Source organism: Enoplosus armatus, chromosome 11, assembly GCF_043641665.1.
Source record: "Enoplosus armatus isolate fEnoArm2 chromosome 11, fEnoArm2.hap1, whole genome shotgun sequence".
NCBI classification, from domain to species: domain Eukaryota; kingdom Metazoa; phylum Chordata; class Actinopteri; order Centrarchiformes; family Enoplosidae; genus Enoplosus; species Enoplosus armatus.
The window spans coordinates 12,958,563-12,980,529 of NC_092190.1; the positions used below are offsets into that span (position 1 = coordinate 12,958,563).

Consider the following 21,967-nt stretch of genomic DNA (forward strand, 5'->3'; position numbering starts at 1 on the left):
TAATTTAAAGTTATTTATTGTATTTTATTGAAATAAATCATTCAAACTGTTTCTACTGTGTGAAAAGTACATTCTCAGTTTTGACACCAAGCTTTGAGATTCTGTTCAGATCCTGTCAACATACTGCACAGATCTGAAAATCACTGAGCAGTTACAGCATACATGATCATCTTCTTAGGCATTGAGGACATTCCAACTATCTCAAGTCTAAACAGCTGCACTGATTAAGTGAAAACAGCAGTATAGAACAATATAGAAAGTAGAAAGACATCTGGATTTTGGACATTTCAGTATTTTACAGACAAGTGAATATTTCGGTTATCAAGTCCAAAAAGAACAGAGATGACAACATGGGCTACAGTTAGAAGAAGTTTACATTCCTGGGTGTTTAAAGATGTGATTTCTTTACTACAACTTTGGTGGAAATGGAGCTCAGCTATGAGTGTTCTTCATGGATATGTGGAGTGGGGCACCTATTTAGGTTGAAAAACTTAACTGAAAATTAAGGCTTACGTTAACATGCCCTAAATGAAGACAGGCAGGATTTTACAATCAAGATTAAAATTAAAGTTTAAGGCATCTGGTTGAAGAAAGGACGACTGGTTTGTGTTTGTGACTATGGCTTCATGTCTGAGGTTGACATCCCTGTCGCTTGTGTTATTCCAAGGAAGACTGGTGACGGTCCAGCTAACTGAGAAGGCAGAGTTGTCCAAATGAGAAGGTGTAAGAAATCAAGAGATGTCCATACTTCTTTCTGATGAAAACTAAAAGGTTTTCCTCCGGTCATGTTGTCAACGCATCTTTTCCTTCCATCAAAAACGGGGCTGAATATTAACAAGCACGCCACTGGTCCCTTAAACATCTCGTCCATGGCGAGTGGATCAGGCAGCCAGGCGCTGAGCTGCCAGCTCCTCCGCGTCATCTCTGTTCTCGTTGATCTCTGCCAGCGTGCGAACAAAACGGGTCCACTCGTCGTTTCGTGGAACCGCAATTTGCTGCAGGGGGAAGAGCACAACAGAGGGATGACTCAAAGTTCAACACAGGTAATGCTCTATATGCATATTTATGGACAATGTCTGCATTACATACTCAAACCATAAGAAATAGTTTGACTTAAATCCACAAAATGCTGATAAAAAATCTCATTATGGTGAACTGCCCACAGTTATGTTGTGCAACTAATCACTACAGTACAATTTATAGCAGATAAGAGGCTGAATTATGTCCGCAAAAAAATGCACAAGTGATTATGATTAACAAATAGACAACAGTCAAGAGAAATGTAATGTTAACAAGCTGAGTCATGCCAGCTCACCTCTCCAACATCATACACAAGAACTCGTCCATCAGAGTCTCCCACAGCGATTTCTTTGCCAGTGTGAGCCCATCTGACCCTGTTGAGGGCTGGGTTACCCTCTACTGTGACGCTGGCGGTAGGAACCTAAAAACAACACCACCATAAAACACCAGTTAGAGGAGTGGGAACATGCTCTGCAACCTCTGTGCTGCTCCCACCATGAAAGTATATTTAATCAAAAAAAAGTAGATAAATGTCTAATTGAGGTTTGAGTCTCCTCTCAGGATGTAAAGGAAAACAGTGAAAGCAGATGTGATGAAACACAGTATGTCTATGCTGTGAGTGCGAATGTAATACCTCGGTGTCGTTGTTGAGGTTCCACAGGTCGAGATGGCCCACTCCGTCCACACAAGCAAACAGAGCAGGGTGAGTCGGAGACCACATGACATCGTACACGTAATCCGAGTTATCTTCAAATGAGTAGAGCGGCTTGTTGTTCTGCATATTTGAGGAGAAAGATAGAAAAGACATTTACTTAATTTACGGAGAATTGTTGCTATATGGGTGTCTATCTATTTATGCAGAAGATTTCTCCATTTGATCAAACATGCTTAATGAATACAAACTTTGATGTTTTCAGATAACATTTTTTAAACCCCCATTTTCTTAACTCCTGTCAAACTTCCTAACTTCTAGGGAAGGCTCCACCTCTTTGGTCCAGAGTGAAAGGACCTATATAAATATTGGAGGATATAAACATTTGATCATATTTGAAACATAAGATCTTCATGTTCCACACTGGATGAATTGTAGACCTTTCGTCTTGTGCTACGGTCAGGTCAAACTTTTCAATTTGTGATCAAAAAAACTGCAAAACTAATGACATTCCTATCAGCTGTAGTTTATGTTGAATGCTATTTTGCATTCCTAAACTAATCCGGTAAAGGCCATCTGCTAAACATTACCATGTTAGCATTGGCTGTACTTGATAGCAGTAGGCACACATAAACCTGCTTAAATGCAGTGCAGGCAGTGGGTATAATGTTGAATGTCTATCAGCTGATAATCAAACAGCAGCAGTGATATGAATCAATCTGTGGTAACAATTCTTGTGTGTTTGATCTGTTCATTGGCTGATCCCGTTCCCATGAATGACAATTCACCTAATTGTGTACTAATTTCTCTCCCCCTAATTTAAGGTCCACAGAAGAGAACGATCAGCGGTCACTGCTCTCTAATCTGTTCATCTGTTAGATAGTGTGATCTACTGTCCAAACAATGGGCATCCTGTATATTTACCACTTTATTTAATATTTACTTTGACATCACCCTCTGGCCAGTTTTTACATTTACTTTACCACAACTGCTACAAAAAAAAAAAAGAATAATAGTTGGACATCAACTTTTATCTCTCTTCCAATGTGGTTATCTTTACAATTACAACAACAGCATTACAGCCTCACAGAGATGGTAGTGGCTGTAGACTCTTTTGCTTGTTAAATTAGAGGGAACAAAACAGGGTCTAGTATTGTGACTGTTCTGGTTGTCACAACTTCTGTCTTCAAATTCAATCAATACCCCTTTATACAGAAGTATGTGACTTGAAAGTCAGCATAAAAAGAAACTACAGTGCAGTTGAAAATGAACAAAAGCTGGATTATACGGAACCTTGTAGAGACGCAAACCACAGAGGGAAGGAGGAAACTTTTTCCTATACACAGATTGGTCTTTTCAACCAAACAAAACAATCCTGAGGTTTTCTTGGGCTATTGGACCTTTAAAATCGCTCATACCTTGGTGCTCCAGAGCTTGACAGTCCAGTCGAATGAGGAGGTAACAAACAGGTGGGAGAAGTCCAGGGGCCCTGGAGCTGTGTGGCAGTCGATCCCTGTGATGGGCCCATGGTGGCCCTCGAACATCTCGCTAATGCCCGCTTTGCTGAGGAGCACACAGACGAAGTGGGGAGTGAGTGCAAACGTACTGACAGATTTCCAAAAGCAGCAGATGTTGAGTAATGACCTTCAGTGGTGATAATGTTTGAATACACATTTCTGTACATTGCAAGACGGGAGCAAACGACAACAATTCAGAGGGTTAACAGATAGCAGTTTTTAAATGATTCGGGCATTATATTTAGCATGAAAGGAAGCAAAAGGCACAGACGGACGCTCTGCTGGACGTATTCACATGAGTAATTTCCTTATATCATGTGATTACCAGCAGGGTGGCAAAAGTGCCTGCAACCCCTCAACCACATGTTGCAGAGCTGTTACCCAACTGAGGCTCTGATAATTAACGTAGAGAGGTAAATACTCAGCATGAGTGATGCTTATGCATTATTAACTGCGATGAGAGTATCATACCATTGTAAATGAGGTGGAAAATTATTCCCCCAATTACGGAGGTGATTCTGCTGAGCAAAGCCTAGCAGCTATCCCCTCTCTGTGGTCTCTGGGCACACTGCAGGACATCTAACGTGGGGATAACATGCTGCTCACTGGCAGCTCTGATTTAAGCCACATTCCTTTGCTCCTTTACCAGAGGACCATCCACTGCAAGAGGAACCCCTGGTCTCTTAAATGAGAACATTGTGGGATGAACTGAAGTTTTAATTCTCCCCGGGACGGCCGACTGTAAACAAACTCTCTCACCCAGAGAAACATACTGAGAAGAGAAAAAAAAAAAAAAAGGACAGGGAAAAAATGATTTGTTTCCCCTGCATGTGTGCCCTGTTTATATTGAACGACCTTTACAAACACAACTGACAAGCGGAAAAGAAAAACAGGATGACTGAGCAGGAGTGAAACCTCAAACAGCAGGAGATCAAGTGTTGGATTTGTGTTGCACTGGGAAGTGAGTGGGCTATATTTATTTGACACTCGGTCCTAGGTGGGCCTAACAAGCCGCCTCAGTTTCCTGGCGGTGTTCAGGAGGGACGCCGGGGGCCGCGGGTTGCTCATGAACGCACCTTCCATGACGACACGACATGTAGACAGAGCCGTCCTCGCTGCCCACCACGAAATTGTTGACATCTCCGAGAGGGAAAGACATGGAGGTGACAGCTACGGCTTTGGACTGCTTGAACACCAGCTCCATGCTGTCCTGTGAGGGGAAGGCAGCATGGAACAACATCCTTAACAAGCTCCCTGCTCAGGCTTTATGTTAACACACAGTCTGCCAAGCACAACCTATAAAAATCACTTGACAGTTTATTAATGTTTCATCTAAATTCAACTAGCACTTTATAAAAAATGGACGTTTGACATTGAGGTCTTGGCAGTGCAGATGAAATGACACAGCTAGCAAAGTTAATTTCCCTGAAAGTGAAAAATGAGTTGAAGAAAACACAGGTTAAAAGCCGGGGGAAATACCAAACTGGAATGCTTAAACGAAGAAGTCCGGCCAAAATGCTTGACATTTAGCATGAATGGGAGGGACAGGAAGTGTGTGTGGAATGTGAGACAGAGAGAGAAGTTTTCTCTCTTCTCTTTAAAATGTGATGTATCATTAACATAGCAATTAAACTTTAAGGTTAAATCTTTAATCCTAAGTCATGTAGTGACTTCAGAAATGGTCCTCTGACCATCCAAAGGAGAAGCCCCCCCCCGCCCCAACACACACACACACACACACACACACACACACACACACACACACACACACACACACACACACACACACACACACACAACACACACACACACGTATACATGTTACCTGTGGCTGAGAGAGCATGTCCAGACTCCAGGAGCACATCTTGCCATCAGTGGAGATGCTGATCAGGTTGTTGGCGTTCTGGGTGCCGACCACATTCACACAGTAGACTGGGTGCTGCAAAGACAATGAGAAAGTTCACCCTCTTCTGCTGTATTAAAATAAAGCACAAGCCCACTGTCTCAGCTGTTGAGTGTACCGTATGTGCTGCTGCTGACAGGGGAGTCCTCTGCACCGGGGTCCTCTTGTTGCTCCTGTTGTCCCACAGTACAATCTGCCCTGAGTATGTGCCCCCCACCACGACGTTGGGGTGGAACTTGGCAAACGCAGCCGACATAACAGCAGACTGTAAGAGAGAGGGAAAAATAGAGAAAGGGACAGCCGATGTTTAGCTTCTCTGGTGATGAAAAAGTAATGTGTTTATAGTGAGACAGCCCGGTGACAGGTCTCTGGAAATGTACCAACATGTCACGTCCAATCAAAAGGAGCAAGAAGGCGTCCAGGCTCAAGTCATGCATGTGCACCTTTAAGACCAAGGCTCATTCCCAGCTTAACAATGCCAAATCTGTGTGGTAGGGTTGGTCTGTATGGCTAAATATCATGTCTCCTGACATTACATAACATCATAACCCCATTAGAATACCTTAACATATTAAAAAAAATTACTTTAACCATTAATTATTCCATGTTTGGTGTGAACCCCTGAATTTGCCCCTGAAATGAAAAATTAAGGTCCTTTTAAAAAAGGTACAAAAGATATGAAGGGGGCAAACATAATAGAAACACCTGTCGGTATAACACCAATTCAACAGCACCACAAACTGCATCCTACAAAATGATTATAAAGTTGAATCTGAACCTCTCTAAAACAGTTTCAACAAAAACATTCATGAAAGTAGGATTCACTGCAGGACTGTATTAAACTGCATTAGTTTTTGCTTGGTGTACTTAATAAGTGTATGTATCTTCTCTGACATGGCTTTTCCATTCAGAACAATAAGAACTGCATTCATTTATACAGACCAGTACAAATCCTGAACAACATAAGCACTTTACATTATTTTTTCAAAATGAATGCAAACACAAACCTAGAGTCAAATAACTCGGGGGAATTTTCCACTGAGGTAACTGACCACAAGGCAAAACTGTATGCAAATTGGGTTCTGGCTAGATTGCTGCAAAATACTGCTATATCAGCAACTTGGCACATTCAAAGTTGCCAATGTGAACATGGAAAACATCAACCTGAACCTGTTGTTTTCCTGCCTCATCTCAAAGTTGCATAACTGTTCTGTGCATGTCCCCTCTTTCCCAAAACACAAGCAAACACAACTTTCGTCACTCATGCCTCAGTTCTTACAGTGCAAACAAAACAAACCTCAAGGCAGGTCAACAGGATTTCTATTTATTTTTGGATTCTGGCTTGATTCATGAATTTTTTTTAGGTGGTCTACATGCACCCATCGCTTTATCTATCACAATCTCACCTCAATATTTTTTCTAAAAAGACTTTTCTTGACCAAAATTGCTGCGCACGGTTAAAGGAAAATCTCATTGAGCCGACTAGGAGGAAAGGAGAAAACTGCGTTCACACTTCTGTTCAGTTTTATTCATCTGAGCAATGTGCCTGCATCTACATCCGCTCTGGAGGCAACAACATGTGGTTCTACTCAACTTGTCTTGGTGAAGGAGCCTCAGGGCAGGCATTATAATAAGGCCGGGCAGAGCGGAGGAGCTCTGCAGCTCTCCCTGCGAGCTCGTCTGAACACAGGGCCCTTGTTTAGATGCACATGATAACTAGCCCTGCCCCACACACTTAATCCTGCTGCAGTGCTCGGATTGCATTCAACTCCTGCTGCACCACAGGTCTTCTCCGGCGCCTCACGAACATGTGTTTGTGGATAGATGTGGTGGAGGTGGATGCCAGTACGGTGAACTCACAATGTGGATGAAGGCAGGAGGGTGAGGGGTGTGGGAGCAGGGGAGGAGGAAGAGGGGGGGCGGGGGAGCAAACAGGGGTTGGTTGGCGGTGTTCCACACTTGTCATGGAAGAAGCCACTGGCGAGGATGTGGGGAGGAGTGGGTGGGAGAAAGAAGGCTTTGCTTTGGGTACCTGACAGTGGAAGACGTATTCTGGTGTAGCCTTCTTGTACTTCATGTTCCACACTAAGGCCACGCCGTCTGGCTCGTGAGGAGCGTCCTCGTTGTTGTTATATGAGGCAACAAGCAGTTCAGGATACTGGTGACAGAAAAAGAAAATCAGCCCAAATGAATGTCAGGGGGGAGGCAGACATGCCCCCCAGGCTTGGCTCCATGTGGACGAGCCTCGCCTGCCCTTTGCGGTGCTGCTGAATGCCTTAAAGAATGAGTAACCCTTTCCTCAAGATTTATGGCTCGTTTAATTAGCCACCCCCCCAAGAATTCTGGTAAATTACGTTTTTATTTCCTTTCATAATTTTAACCAAAAGCTACAGTTCTGAAAGCACTCAGAGGAACAGCGGTGCTCTACAACAGAACAGCTCCTTGAGAAGAGAATCTAAAATTGAAACCCACTGAAGTGCATATTAAAAGTGCAGGCAGAGAATGACTACAGAAACACTACCTAGATGTAAACAAAACCATTAACCTCTGCTGCCTCCAATACTTGATCTGAGATTCACAGTTTGTGAATTCATCATTTAAATCACAATGGTGTGGATATCGCTCTGAGCTAGAAAATACTGTTAACAAAGCATTGCTGTTCAATCACTGTCAAAAGTCATTGCACAATGATGCATTAAATGACCTTAGACACCAGAGGAAACAAATCATTATGGCCTCCGACTAAGTGACAATTTACGTGGGACATAACTTACTTTTCCTGAGGGACTTGTGGCTAAAAGTAAATGCTGTCAAACTCAAGCTATGTAATCATAAAGAATTATGGCTGTGCAAAGTTAAGTTGTTTCAACAGTCAATTAGCAGCAATTATGCACATATTACTTCTATTTTAGCACAAAACACAATTGATTAATTTGACCATTATAATTGCGGACAACGTATGCGTGAGATTCTGAGAAATGTGTTTAACAAGATGTTGTTAAAAAAAGAAAAAAAAGAATGACCTGGGGGGACCAGTCCAGGCAGGTGACGACACGATGCTTGGACCAGCGCTCATCCATGAACTGCCTGTTGAGAGAGAGCTTTGCTCCGGCCTGGATTTCACTGGGGAAAACAAAGCACCACAAATCAATAAAAAAAACACTTCTTCAAAAACCAATTACAAGTAAAAAAAAAAAAAAAAAAAAGCACTAGTTGTTCAATTATCACCCCTCCTTCTCCTCCAGGTCACGGCCACTGTAGTCAAAGAAGAGGTCCACATGCTCTGATAGAGCCCGCTCAACAATACGTGTGCTGTGGTCGAAGAAATTCACAAACTCCTCGGAGTGCAGGATCTGGAGTTTTTCCTCCTCCGTCAGCTCATGGGGGGGTGCTATACAGAGAAATGCAGTGAGGAGCCCAACTGCTTATTGCCATTATGATATAGAATAGAAACCTCTCTGTACTCATCAACAACTATTATAAAATCCCTAGAAGAAATGAAGCGGCTCAATTTCAGTGGAGTACTGCAATTATGCATCATCACTGGTAGAAGTGTACCTTCCTCCTCCTCTTTCTGGTCCGGTTTCTCAGTCTGAGTCTCGACTACTGGTTGAGATGGAGCAATTTCTTCCTCTTCTTCTTCCTCTGTTGATCAGAAAGTGAACTATGTTAAACTCACTGAGTGAGGTTATATATGCAGCACATTAACACATTCCTGCGAAAGAAAATGCAAATAACTTTGGTTGCGATTTCAATTTTGTCAAAACTTCAAATGTAAACAGGGAATCAAGTCGAGTTCACACTATGAAGCGATCATGCCTCCATACATACATACATACTACATCTTCCACCTCCATTATTTTCTTTTTTTCAATAAAAGCTTCACCCAGTGATTATGGGCACGGCAAAAGACTGATTTTGTATCTCTGCCTTGCATTTGTTTGGTTTGTCAGCACAATGTCGCCTTTCAAAAAGAACCTGCTCTTCTAAAGCGGGGAAGTTTGCCATTTGTGTTAAAGGGACACAGCGCAGCGGGTGTCTTGTTGTCATAGGGACCCCTGTCTTTCCCAACTGTTAATGAGACTCTAGCCATTCAATAGAGACGCTTGCTGTCAGTGTAGCTGTTTCCTCTGTGTCCCAGTAGCAGGTTGCCCCCTTCTAGGCCACAGGGCAGCGGGGCAGAGGGTGTGGAGCAGCTGCCCGGGCTCGTCCCATTGGTCTGGCCAGATGACGGTATGGTGCAAAAGCAGATGGTGAGGCTGGGATTGTCTTGTGCTCTTCAAAGGTGGCATGGGGATGGCACAGAGGTTTTCCGCCTGGCTGCCCCGAGACAAGCTTGTCCCTGAACAGCAAGCCTGTGCAATTACCATCCTAGCAGGAGGTCCTGCAACTCCTATTCAACCTCAGAGAATATACAACAAAATACAGGCCAGACCAGCTGGCAAACTGCACACCGGTTCTACCTCGAAGAAGATGAACACGCTTTTTCAAAACACATCTCTTAGAGACGGTATATAGCCTATGCTTCCAATGTAAAAACTAATAGCAAAAGCAGGACAAAACAGATTCATAAGGAGACGGGAAATACTCGCCTGGTTCAGGCATTTATCTTGCTATAAGCCTTATAGTTAATCTAAGATGACAGCACTACATGCCAGAATTTCCTTCCTACAGAGATAATCTAAATGATAATGTCATCTGTCACTTTGTCCATAAAGTGATTTATCCCCTTTCTCAGCTGGAGGTTTGGGGAAGAAGGTTATTGGGTGCACTGATGAGTTTACAGAACTGGGTTGATGACACAAGCCATTTCAATGTACAGCCATACTCCGCAACCAACAGGACAAGGTTAAAATCTTTCCTTTCAAGGGCCTCAATCAGGCTTAAAGGAAAACAGTAATCACTGTCTTTCAGCTAGTCCCGGCCGTGCTCGTCAGCCCTTTCCCTGGTGAGGCAGCCAGAGCAATCAACCTGCCAGGCATTAGGAGCGGATAGACAATCTGAAAATAAAGGGTATAATGCACCTGCCAGCCAAAATGGCCATTTGGAGAAAAGCTAGTGATCCTGGTGACCCTGCTGGGGATGTGTAGTAGCGCCCAGCGAGGGTGGGTGGTGGAGGGGGGGGGTTGCATTTAACAGAATTCACCCGGATCACCGATGTCCCATACACTGACACCTCCTCTCAAAGCAGGCCCAATTATGGCTTTTGTACCACTTAAGAAATAAAAGCTTTTTGGGAAAGGGAGGGGGCTGGACAGGAGGGGGGGGGGTAATCACAGGTCTTAGTCAGTGGACAATATATTAATGCAAACACGTTATGTGGCCAGTGATGTACAAGAATAAAACTAAATGACCTTTGCTCTCTGCTGCAGGTGTCTTCCACTTTCTATATGTCCACACAGAACAAAGGTCTGCATGTGCAGCAGGGTTTTTCTCTTCCGTATAAAAAGGCCAATAATGAAATCACAGAGGACAAAACTCAACCACACACACAAATATGTGCACTTCATTTCTTGTTTCCTAAAATAGAGTTCCTCTAACACCAGTTTACAAAATGCACTTGCGATCAACCTTTTCCATGTGGTACAACGTCAACATTTGCGGTTGTGTGATAGTGAAATTGCTGCAAGGCAAATAAAAACAAAAGACATCAGCAGTCAGACTTCTGTCAATCTGATAACACTGTTCCAGATTCAGTCATCTGTGAAACAGGAGTCTATTGTTTTCAACTTCTTCAACATGGTTACACATGTCACTAATGACACTGAGGTCTAAAGATCACCGACAGGCCAACGGTACGCAGAAATACAAAACCAGCTCCTTAAAATACAAAACAAAAGTCTGTCACAGATAATATACAAACTCACAATCTTGTTCAATAAGACTGAGAACAAGTACACATATTCAAACCATAAGCTCAGGGAAAAAAAAGAATATACCAAATATTCTGTTCAAAATGATTAGCTACTGTATGACAGAGGGATACAATAGATATTTAACAGTACTAATCATCAAGTGCATGAAAGCTGACCACAATTACAAGTGGCACTTCACACAAGAAGGCCATTAAGGGCTTTTGTGATTAAAAGTTTTGACCTGCCTCTGAATTCAGAGTGATTAAAACAATCACATTCAATTAAATATTAGATTTACTAAACTGCTCCACATACTCATATTCCTGACAAGCCTTTTTAAACGCTGTACCAGACCAACCACTCCACACACCACCACCACCACCACACCCCCCAACCTCCAACAATATCTTACTCCATAATTACAGCCTCTTGTTGAGGAGTGCATACTGATGCTGCATATTACCTACTACTGCAGTCTGGGAGTACTGTAGTGGCGGCACAGATATTCACATATCTGATGGCTTAAAATCAGCACATTCCCTGAAACGTCCTACAGATGGAGTAGCACTAATTTAAATCTAAAACACAAAATGCACCTATGCTGTCCGATGGTCATGGCAAATAAAGATATAGGCGAAATAATATCAAAATTGTACAGTCATAGACATCTGAGAGGAGATTTCAGGGCACACAAGGCTAACAGAGACTGTCTTGTTCATCTTGTGTGGCAGAATGACGCAATACTGCCCCATTAATAACAAACAAATCATATAACCCGAAGATGAGCTCTCCTTGACTGTTCAGGGGTTTCTCTTTGGGTCAACAGGGCAGGTGATATTAATATCTTAAATCTTTCACTCCTTCCTCTGAGATGTCTAGCAGACGCTGTGGGAACCCTCGGTCTGCGGCAGCCGGGGCCACGGCAGCCGCTCCCTCTAATGCCACCGCCTGCTGACCTTGAGAGTGCTGCGCCGTTGCCTCCTTTTGACAACATGATAAATCGCTCAATCAGAGAGCAGGCCTGACGCCACCCCACACATCAAAAATGCGCCGAGGGGAGCAAGCTGGGAAAGGGGATGCCGTCTCATCGAGTGCCAGAAGTGATGGTGTGAAAATGCACAATGTCACTGAGTGTGTTTTGTTATGTGCCTGTTCGGTGAAGGGAGAAGACAGGGAAGCGAGGGAGTTGATGAAATGATTACATAGTGGCAGAGAGGATAAGGGGGCCTCGTGTTGAACAGCTGGCAGAAACCATCATTGTTTAACACAGCTTTACAATGCCCAGTAGAGTCCAGAGTAAAGCGCAATGAGGAACAGAGGGATGCTCTTCATCCTTCACTAGTTCTGCTTATAGTTTTCCACAAAATCACACAATTTTATCTTACTCGCGCTGCATGCCACCTCAGAATTTTCTACACGTCACCTGATGGGACAACAACCCACTGTTTAAAATCCTAACCAGGCTTTCAAGGATGCTTAAAAAGATGTGTTAGCTGATGCAAATAAATTGAGCAAACAGCTAAAAAGACATTCCAACAGCAGTTGGAGGTTTTGCAGGATCTGGGGCTAGCTCTGTTATCTCTTTGGACAAAAAAATAAATAAAAATCTAATCAGGATTTCAGTCGAGCGCATTATTCGCCATCTGTCATTACACAAAATCAACCAAGAATGAGCAGCACACCCACAAATATTGCATATTTAATGGAACATGTGTTCAACATGTGGATGTAAGGAGTAGCCCAAATATTCTCTTTGGTCAACCACATGAAAGCTCCAGTGCAGCAATTACATACATATCGACATGCTCCAGAGGCAGTAGGCCGTTGTATGCACAGCGCTTCATATCTCTCTCACAAATCACATTTCTCCTTCCTGTCACTGGTTTTCTCATCCTGCTCATTAATTACACCAAAGCGCAGTTGGTTGTGAGGTTCTTGTCTGAACTGAATCTCTCCTTTGACTTCTTATGTTTCCTGGGCCTCTTTTTTCCTTTACTTTCATCTCACATCCAATCTCTTCCACTTGTTGTTCACTTACGGTACCCACGTGTACACTCATACAGCCCACAATACCCCTGTTATGAATAATTCTCAAGAGGTGGCGCACCCTTCCTGCAGCAAAACAAAACGCTATACATTTTAATGGACCAATGCATTTTTATCAATCACACAGTTAGGTGCATGTACACACAAGTTCCATTTTCCGAGGTTAACCTGTACAACATTATGTGAGAATCACCTTCTTTCTGCTGGGTCACGACAGGTGTCTGGGTCTCTTTTGTGTAGGACACAGTTTCACGTGGAGGGAAGTCCACTTGTGTGACTTTGGCCATTCCCAGTTTTGGAGTTCCACGCCTAAAAGCACAGAACAACTCAAACTTTGCACAGCCCACTATCACTACGAAACAGTCATGATTTTAACAAGAAAAAAAACACACAAAACAGTCATTCTACTGTAAACATTTTTGTCTGTTTTTCGTAACAATTTTCACCTCCATGCAAGTGCAAGAATCTTGTGCTGATCAAAGTACATTAATGAGTGTTTCATGGGATGGCAACGACTTCAGATTAGTTTAACAACCAGTGTGAATTTATTAAAAAGGTTCTGTCTGACCACTCTTGCATGCACGGCTGTTTTCCTGGACTGCATTAACTGAATCATGACTTTGAAAGACAAAAGTAATCATGCCATAGATTGAGAGAAGGGAAAATGACCAGGAAAGGAGAGAAGAGAGTGTCCAGTACCCCAGCTCAGAATCAGAGTGAAGTTGAAGAGTGGACGGGTCAGAGTCCCAGTGCAGAGTCCTGGTTAGTGTCACAGCAACAAGGCAGCATTAGTGAGAGAGACACGCAAGCACAAATGAGGAGAGGAAATAAAGTTAGCATTATGGCACACAACATGCTGATTGGATCCTATGTCACAAATCAGTTAAATTTGCATTTTATCAAAACACACTTCAAACGGGGAGGTTTTTCAGCTCAAATCAAGCTTGAATGAGACTCAGAGATGGAAGAATGTGTGCTTAAAATGCATGGATGCACGGACCCTCAAGAGTGGGATGACACTGATACAGCCCGAACTGTGTCACACCAAAGGCTCTGAGTGTTGTGTCGACAGAGAGGGAGGGAGAGCGAGAGCACCCTCAGGGAGAAAACATGACCTCCATGTGTGTAGGAAATGGCCATGCTGGTGAGGGAAATGAGTCAACACGTAGGGGGAACAGCTCCCTGGGCCTGATGGGACACTGGAGGAGCTTGAATTTCAGCCCAGGGAAGGGGCTCTAATTAGGGGTTAAGAAGTCCCCCAGGCATCACAGCAGCCTGCTGTTTTATTGTTAATTTAGGATCGTCCTAATTCAACAGCACACAAATTAAATAAACATGCACTCAGTTGGCATAAACTTCTCATCATTCACTGTACTGGTATGAGACTTTATAAAAGATTTTAGCTCGGTTGTTCTTAATGTAATCATGTTTTAGACATATTTACAGCTTTTGTCTGGAGTTGAAATTGATGCAAAGCAAAAACAGACCTACATTTCTTCTGTAAAATACTTCAGAACTAATTTGCTGTACAAAACATCTGCAGTTTAAATGGCTTGAGAAACTGTGACAAGGACGCTGAAATTGTATTCTTGCTGGCATAAGCAGAGATGTTATACTGTAGTAAAGAGACATATAAAGCTCAAGAAAGCACTAAGCATTTAAACAGTTTGCCTTAGGTGGAGAAAAAGCCCTTAATTCTTCCTAAGTAGGGATGTTGGCATTGTTTCCAAACTTGTAATGTGCTGTACTGTAGCGGGGAAAGAATTTTGTTAGTCACACTGTTTGCTCAGGAGTGTGTGTGTGTGTGTTTGTGTGTGTACCTGGGTCCCACGGCTCCATCAGAGTCTTGGCTCCCTGCCTCACTTGGTGTACCCGCCGATTTGGTAGTTGGAGACATGGAAGGAGGGACTACACAGTGAGACAGACAATAATCAACTGTTACACTACGCTTTTCTCAACCGAGTACAAATGCATCCACGCTGCAGCTTTGTGGTTTCAAATGCTGGATGAATTCTATCGATCTTAATGTAGCTTTCCTGACAGCGACATCTTAGCAGACATGTTGGAATATGTGTAAAGCCTTGACTTAATAACAAACGTAAGCTGTGGGAAGCTCAACACGTATTGGGAAAGAAGCTTTAATAAACACAATTACACTGACTTTTTCTTTATGCATTTTCTAAATGAATGTTTGAAAAAATGCTATAACAAGACTGACTATTAAAACTACACACAACTATGATTTCTTTTCATTTCTCTTTCAAGACAAGAGTTTCATATGGATCTCTTCTGCCACCTGCTGTTAGCAATGTGAAAGTGCTCCAACAATCCCGCTCTGGATGAATTCTATAAACTAATATTAATACAGTCTATACTAGTATTACTTTACAAATATTTATTTCTTTTATCAATTCCCTTGTACAGTACAGGTGTTTATAGACATGTTTTGTTTAATCTACTAAACTTACTTAGAGATTTAAGACACACACACACACACAGAAAGTGAGGAAGGACAAGTAAACACAAACTTGAAGTTATTATATATATAACATTTGGTTGCACACACATCGCAGTCAAAGACTGTCTGAATGTTACCACTTTCATCTCTTGCGTGTTTCTGAGCTTTTTGCTTTCAGTCTGATCTTTAACAAGTCAAACACATGATCAGCTGAACTGAGGTCAGGTGACTGAATTAGCCAGTAAAGAACATTCCACCGTTTGACTATAAAAAATCTGTATGTTTTGGATTGCATGGCATTATCCTACAGCTTGGATCTGCTTTGAGGGTGAGTTGAGGGACGTGGGAATAATAATAATAATAATAATAATAATTCCTACACTGTTTACCCAGTATGAATGTGAACACCCTCAAACCCTGGTCAAAAAGCCAGAACACTGAAAAAATATTGACTGTCCTAACGCAATGACTGCATGTATGTGAGATGTAATGGCAAATGAGCTACTGTAAGTGTTAGGATATATATATATATATATATATATATATATATGTCTAGGAACCCTGAGGACATCACAGTAGCTAAATATGCACAAGGTAATATAAAGGTAATATAAAAACATACCAACAGGAACATCCGAGGTTATGCCCACACTCTGTAGAAGAGCATCAGCCTCACGTCTTTTTTTCTCCAGGTCAGAATCATCTTGGTGAAGTGCAGCATCTTTCAATTGGTCCGCCTAGAAACACAGAAATTTATCATCTCTAAATCTGAACATTGCATTGCTATGATCTCAGTAAAGTGTACGGAACCTGAACTTGTTACAAGTTTCCTGAAGAGACTTGTGCACATCCTCAAATACTTATTAACTGACTAATTTGCATTCATTACGCGTAATGTCCGAATGTAACCTAACTAGCATCAGGGAACATAAAATGTCAAATGCAGTATGAAGGAGCTGGTCATCAGTAACACTTTGAGCATATAGAAAATTGATTTATGGAAAAAGAAGACTACCAAAAGCTGGACTTAATTTAATGCTTCTGAACAAAGGACAACTTTGTCCATGACCCTGTGTTGGAGGTGTAGCTTGTTTCTACCATTTCCAGACCAAATCGCAAGGTGAAAAGGTTTTATAAAGCTTTCCCCTCTCAGTTACATTATTCTTGCCGGTAACTGCACTCAAACTCATCGTGGCTTCAAGACAGAGCTATCAGGGCTTATTTTCTTATCTTGGTAGAAACTGTATGCTACATATCATTGTGCTACGTTATGAAAACCAACTTACAGACACTGACTCAGTCAGACATTACATGACAGTAAACCAGGACTAATTTTACTTGGATTGTTTTGTTGTTACTGGAGTATGCCTAAATTAAGAAATTTCATGCACTTTACTTACTGCTAATCAAATGACAAAGAATGATCCTTGAAAAACAATCTGTGAGATTTCTTTATTTCATATCCATCTCATAGTAATTCTGTAAAATAACAACTTTAATAATTGATCTGCATCGCATTCTCAAGAGAGTTTAAAAAATACAATAGTATTAGTTATAAATGAATTATTATTTAAAACAATGCTTCTTATATTGAGATCAACATGTAAACTTCTCAGGAGAACCCTACATCTAAGAGGCCTTGGAACGTGTCTGTCAACATAACCACCATCAGTTGTCCAGTTTAAGGCTCTAAAATGCATTTGACTCAGATGCAAATAGTGGCTATCAATGATTTCTTGCAGCATCTGGACTACCAAAACTCACAAAAATGAAGGTAGAGAATTTGCATTTGAATTGAAAAATGATTTTGCAATGCTCACACTGAGCCATTTGTGGCTTTGGTGGTGTTCATTCTACATATTAATTTTTAGCATTCAATGCCAGCAAATATTCAAAACATTTACAAAATGTTAAACATACCTCTTTCTTCTTGCGCTCCTCCTCCTTTCTTTTCTTCTCCTCTCTGATTTGTGCCAAGCGTTGCTTCTTCCTTTCCAGCTCTGCTTTCAGCTCACTTTTGTCAGACATGATGCCACAGCTGTATACAAACAACACAGGTTTGTTTGTCTTGGTGTTCCATTAAAAATACATTGGAAAAGATTGTATTTTTAAGACTTAAGCATAATAAACAAAAGCCAAGCATCCAGGATGAGTGGTCTCTCTGTGTTTGGACTGTCTGACATATAAAGGTTTTAAAAACAGCCTTAAGTAAGCGAAGCATCTCCTGACAGCCGCTGCTCTCAGCTTCAGTACCACCTGCACAGCAACTGAGACAGCTAGCTACCCAACTTCCCCTAGAAGATTACACAGGTAACATGTGACCTCCCAACAGTGTTTTCTGTCTTCTCTGCAGCCGAGTGCGCTAAACTTCTTAACTTCTGTTTTGAGACAAATGCTTAGATCATTTCTCAGCTATATGTAACTCTGTTACCACCACAGCTCCGCTGATCAGTTAGTCATTGTCAGCTAGCTAACAGTGAGCCCCACCCTACAGTTGTTACAATTGTTCACACCCGGTTAGCTTAGCACAGGGTTATCCTGTTTCAGTTAGTTGATTGTCTCTGGTCTTTATTAGCTTGTTTTATCCGCTATCAAACTACAGGCCTGCTCAATATTAATATGATGTTTTATTTAACTAGTCACACCGTAGTTTCATAGAAATCACGTAACGTTAACATCTAATCGGCCTCTGCCGCTGCTAACATTAGCCTTCCTTGTTATGACAGGCTACAGAGATAGCTCAACCATCCTTGTTGTACAACATTTAATTAACGTTACCACACAGTTTAATGTTAATATCTCAAGTAAAAATGTTTTTCGGGTCAAAGAAAATGTGACTTGCACAATCCAAACCAGCCCTTATGACTAGAGATGTAGCGTTAGCTTTATTTGTTAGCAGCTAGCAACAACAGTTAACCGGACCCTGGTCCGCAGTGCTGTCATGCGCTTTCAGCTCTACTGACCGCACAATGAATAAAGCATGTTGGGATACAACCACAACGACAAATACTAAAAAATGTTACAATTGTGTTATACTACAGCTAACACGACATTGATGTGTAGATTACAAACCTTAAAGCAGGTTTTCGACCTGACACCAAATGCCTATAACCAATACACAGCCAAAACAAACAGGCTGCCACCCAAACTACAGGTGCGTGCAAGAGCCAAAAAGAAGCGTTTCGCTTTGACGTGGCTGTGCTGCTGCCATCTGAGGTCAAGGATGGCGACTTTTGAGCTTGGCCAAACCTCAAAAGGCAGCTAGTGGTGTGAGGACAAGTCTTTGGATATATTACTTAATGGTGGTGGTTCATATTGTGAGTGGATGTGACTATATTATCTTTGAAAGGCATTAATATTGAACAGTAACAGGAAGCCAGAGCACTAATGGTTCATGTGGCAAATACGATCACAAATTGGTGCTCATATTTATTGACTGTGTTGTATTGTATGAATATTTTCCCTCTTCTGCAGCCAATAATTAGAATATTAATATATTTCTAAATATTCAAGGACTGTGAGATGCATGTTAGAAGTTGCAAATATTTATTGTAAAATACATGTAGGGTCTGCAGATATTTGAAAAACCCAGATACCAGAATACAAAAGGAATTAGAGTATAGAAAATCTATCATGATTATTTGAACATGTTTGTCAATAAAGTGTATTCCCACATAATCATCTGAATCTTGTTATAAAGTAGCTCACCATTGCGCTTACAACAATAAAAAAAAAAAACCCAACAACCTCAAAATACCAACAACATGAAACACTTTAAAGTGCAAGAGAAAAGTTATGAATGGAAAGATAAGAAAAAATAGATTTCCTTTTCACTTTCTCTGACCAGTGTAGACTGGGTGTACATACATTCAACACTGGAGACAGTATCATCTCTGAGTCATTTATGTAGTAATCAGTTAGCGTCATCGTCTAATTTGTTACTCCTCCACCTGACATCCCCAAAGGTCTCAGTGTTAGTTCCCTCAGACAGCTGAGACACGGTTGGACTGACTTTGGTGCCGTCCTCACCTCCCCCACTGGTGTGCAGAATATGCAAGGTCTCTTCACTGGGCCGTTTCCAAGACGTTTGAGTGGCAATCCAGAGGACAAGTGCTCCAAAAACCACGAGGAGGATTCCCAGGAAGTTCACAAAGACTGCCTCTGGGGGAGAGTCCTTATACTTCGGGTTGCTCCTTGTTGATAAAGTACAAAAAGTAAAGTCATGCCCACTGTAAAGCAGCACATTAACATTGTACACCTGGTTTGTAGATTTGTATAAACGATTACAATCCTTTATTTCTTTCTTTTAATACTCACAGGCCAAAAATTAGTTTCTCTGTGATGCCCATGAGTGCCACACCTATAATACTGGTAAAGAGAAAAAGGCCACTGTAGATGTGGAGGGGCATATACGCTGCTCTCCAGGACGCAGGTGTAGCTGGTATCAGGAACATGCCAACTCCGACAACAAGCTGCTCATTGAAAGAGAAGAAAACATCCTTGTCAGATATGAATCAACATGGTTGTTCACTATGACTTAGCGTTTCAAAAAGTCATTGTTTTTTGGTGTTTTTAAAGAAAATCTCAATATCACATGTGTAAGGCATACTGTCCTCTTCTATATGCATTGTGTTGAACCAGTCCACAGCTCCATAAAAGACAGATTAATAAAAGTGCAAAATGTCAAACTGTACTATTTATTAGTTTATCATCCATACACTCCTACGTTTATTTACCTGTGCACAGTACAGTATCACAGCTGTCAGGCCGAGCCAGCTGTGCAGACTGTACATGTTGGGGATTTTGGCACCATTGTGGAAGTCAAAAGCTGCCACCAAAGATACAACAGCAAAACTGAAGGCTAGAAAGTTCAAGCCTGCGTGGATGAGCTTCATCATGAGTTTGCTGCACTGCCAAGTCCAGGGGAGTCTGTAGACAATGATGGCTGCAAGAGAGGGTGACTCAGTGTCATTCAACCAAGTCCTGATGTAACTTTGATGCATATGTTTTTAATTTTGACAACATTAAACACATCTTAACTGCCAGGTTCTCATGTGTGGCAGGCACATATTAAAGTTTGATATGAAAGGTGTAGTTGTTGGTAGTCACATTAAGAAAGTACAACTATTGTCTTTATATAAATCACTTTTTATGCAGTAAAACCATGTGAAGTATACATGCCATGTGTCAAAGGTCCATGCTTCCCATGCTATTATCAGACTAAACTCATAACTTACTCACTTTTCTTCACACAGTGAACGAAGTTTAACAACAACAGTCTCAGAGGAAGTTGAGTTGGAATACGCTGTCATAATATTAACCCCCCCCTAACATCCTTGGAAAAGTGAACCTTGTGTAACTTGGCCTTGAGCAAGCATTTCCTTTAGTTGTTTACATTTCTTCAACGCAACGACCAAATCCCATTTCCCCATCATATTTCTTGAAAAGACGGACTCCTCTCACCCGTTCCCTGCAAGAAGATAAACCCGGTGACTATTAACACCGGATGCCAGTTGAATTCGGCCAGTCCTCCATCCCAGGCCAAACCTTCCTTGTAGTGGAGAGCCCATCTTAACACGAATATTATGGAGACGAACCCGACGGCGGCGGCGGCAGACAGAGCGACCAGGAACTGTTTCAAATTCTCCATCGCCACCAGTGTTGAAGCTGCAGCAAGAGACGGAGCGACTCGACTGCAGCAGCTGTTACCACAACAACTATTTCAAGTGGTGGCTGGTGAGGACGGACCACGGTCACATGACCCAGAGCTGAGCTAATGTTTGGAGGAGACGCCTTTTATAACTTGTCATGGTTACAAAAGAGTCTGGGAAGAGTGAAAAAAAAGAAAGGTTTTTTTTGTTTTTTGTCGCTGGATTGGATCATCTGACCCATGTTTACACTTTGAGTCTGAGTCTTGTAAAGTTTGAGTCTGAGATGTGAAGTTGGTGAATCAGGCAGGGTAGTGACCTCAGGTTAGGTTAAATCAGCCTTTAAAATGCACAGATGCCCTACACCATTTCATTTATGACCTACACCAAAGATATTGCATTAATATTTCTCTCTGAGATTAGAGTCCCCCTCCACTCAAACATGTTTTGCTTATTGTTCCTTCACTTGGATGTTTGAGCTTCACTGTGCTGTTGGACACTAAAAGGCTGTTTTCACATTCATCTGCTGAAGTTTCTCTGTACTCACCTTAAATCTGTGTTTAAGACATGCACATCAAAGCAAGTAAAGGATATATATAAGTTTAAGTGTGTGTGTGTGTATTTGCTCATTTTATATCACCAATTTAACAAGCAGCTAATTTGCAACAGGATTATTTCATCTCCTGTTAATTTAAACACTAATCAAAACACAATTGTGACCCATGCATGCAAGAGCCCAGTAGGACAAATTCATCTGGAATGACACATATCCTCCTGAGACCCGGCCCATTCATTTATGTCCTTTATAATGGACATTTTGTTCACCTGTATCTTTCTTAAGTATTTGGAGTTACCCTTCCAAGTCCTA

General features: G+C 41.7%; 2 protein-coding genes across 3 annotated transcripts; both read right to left on the reverse strand.

The window, feature by feature from the left end:
• Positions 1 to 18,582, reverse strand: LOC139291955 (dynein, cytoplasmic 1, intermediate chain 2a). 2 transcript variants are annotated; one of them, XM_070914041.1, is made up of 17 exons: positions 18,524 to 18,582; positions 17,372 to 17,489; positions 16,074 to 16,188; positions 14,814 to 14,901; positions 13,693 to 13,752; positions 13,187 to 13,302; positions 8,651 to 8,737; positions 8,321 to 8,483; positions 8,116 to 8,215; positions 7,125 to 7,250; positions 5,211 to 5,357; positions 5,015 to 5,128; positions 4,266 to 4,399; positions 3,091 to 3,235; positions 1,655 to 1,795; positions 1,316 to 1,441; positions 1 to 995 (listed from the first exon to the last, which is right to left on the reverse strand). In XM_070914041.1, exons 2-17 carry the CDS (start codon positions 17,477 to 17,479, stop codon positions 882 to 884), a joined length of 1,884 nt encoding a protein of 627 aa, XP_070770142.1. In that variant the 5' UTR covers positions 17,480 to 17,489; positions 18,524 to 18,582; the 3' UTR covers positions 1 to 881. The 2 variants fall into 2 exon arrangements, with proteins under 2 accessions (XP_070770142.1, XP_070770143.1); XM_070914042.1 differs by lacking the exon at positions 13,693 to 13,752.
• Positions 18,583 to 19,014: 432 nt separating this feature from the next.
• Positions 19,015 to 21,101, reverse strand: cybrd1 (cytochrome b reductase 1). Its single transcript, XM_070915133.1, has 4 exons — positions 20,915 to 21,101; positions 20,188 to 20,396; positions 19,769 to 19,923; positions 19,015 to 19,644 (listed from the first exon to the last, which is right to left on the reverse strand). The coding sequence occupies exons 1-4, from the start codon at positions 21,099 to 21,101 to the stop codon at positions 19,365 to 19,367; spliced, it is 831 nt and encodes a 276-aa protein (XP_070771234.1). The 3' UTR covers positions 19,015 to 19,364.
• Between the last annotated feature and the right edge of the window lie 866 nt (positions 21,102 to 21,967).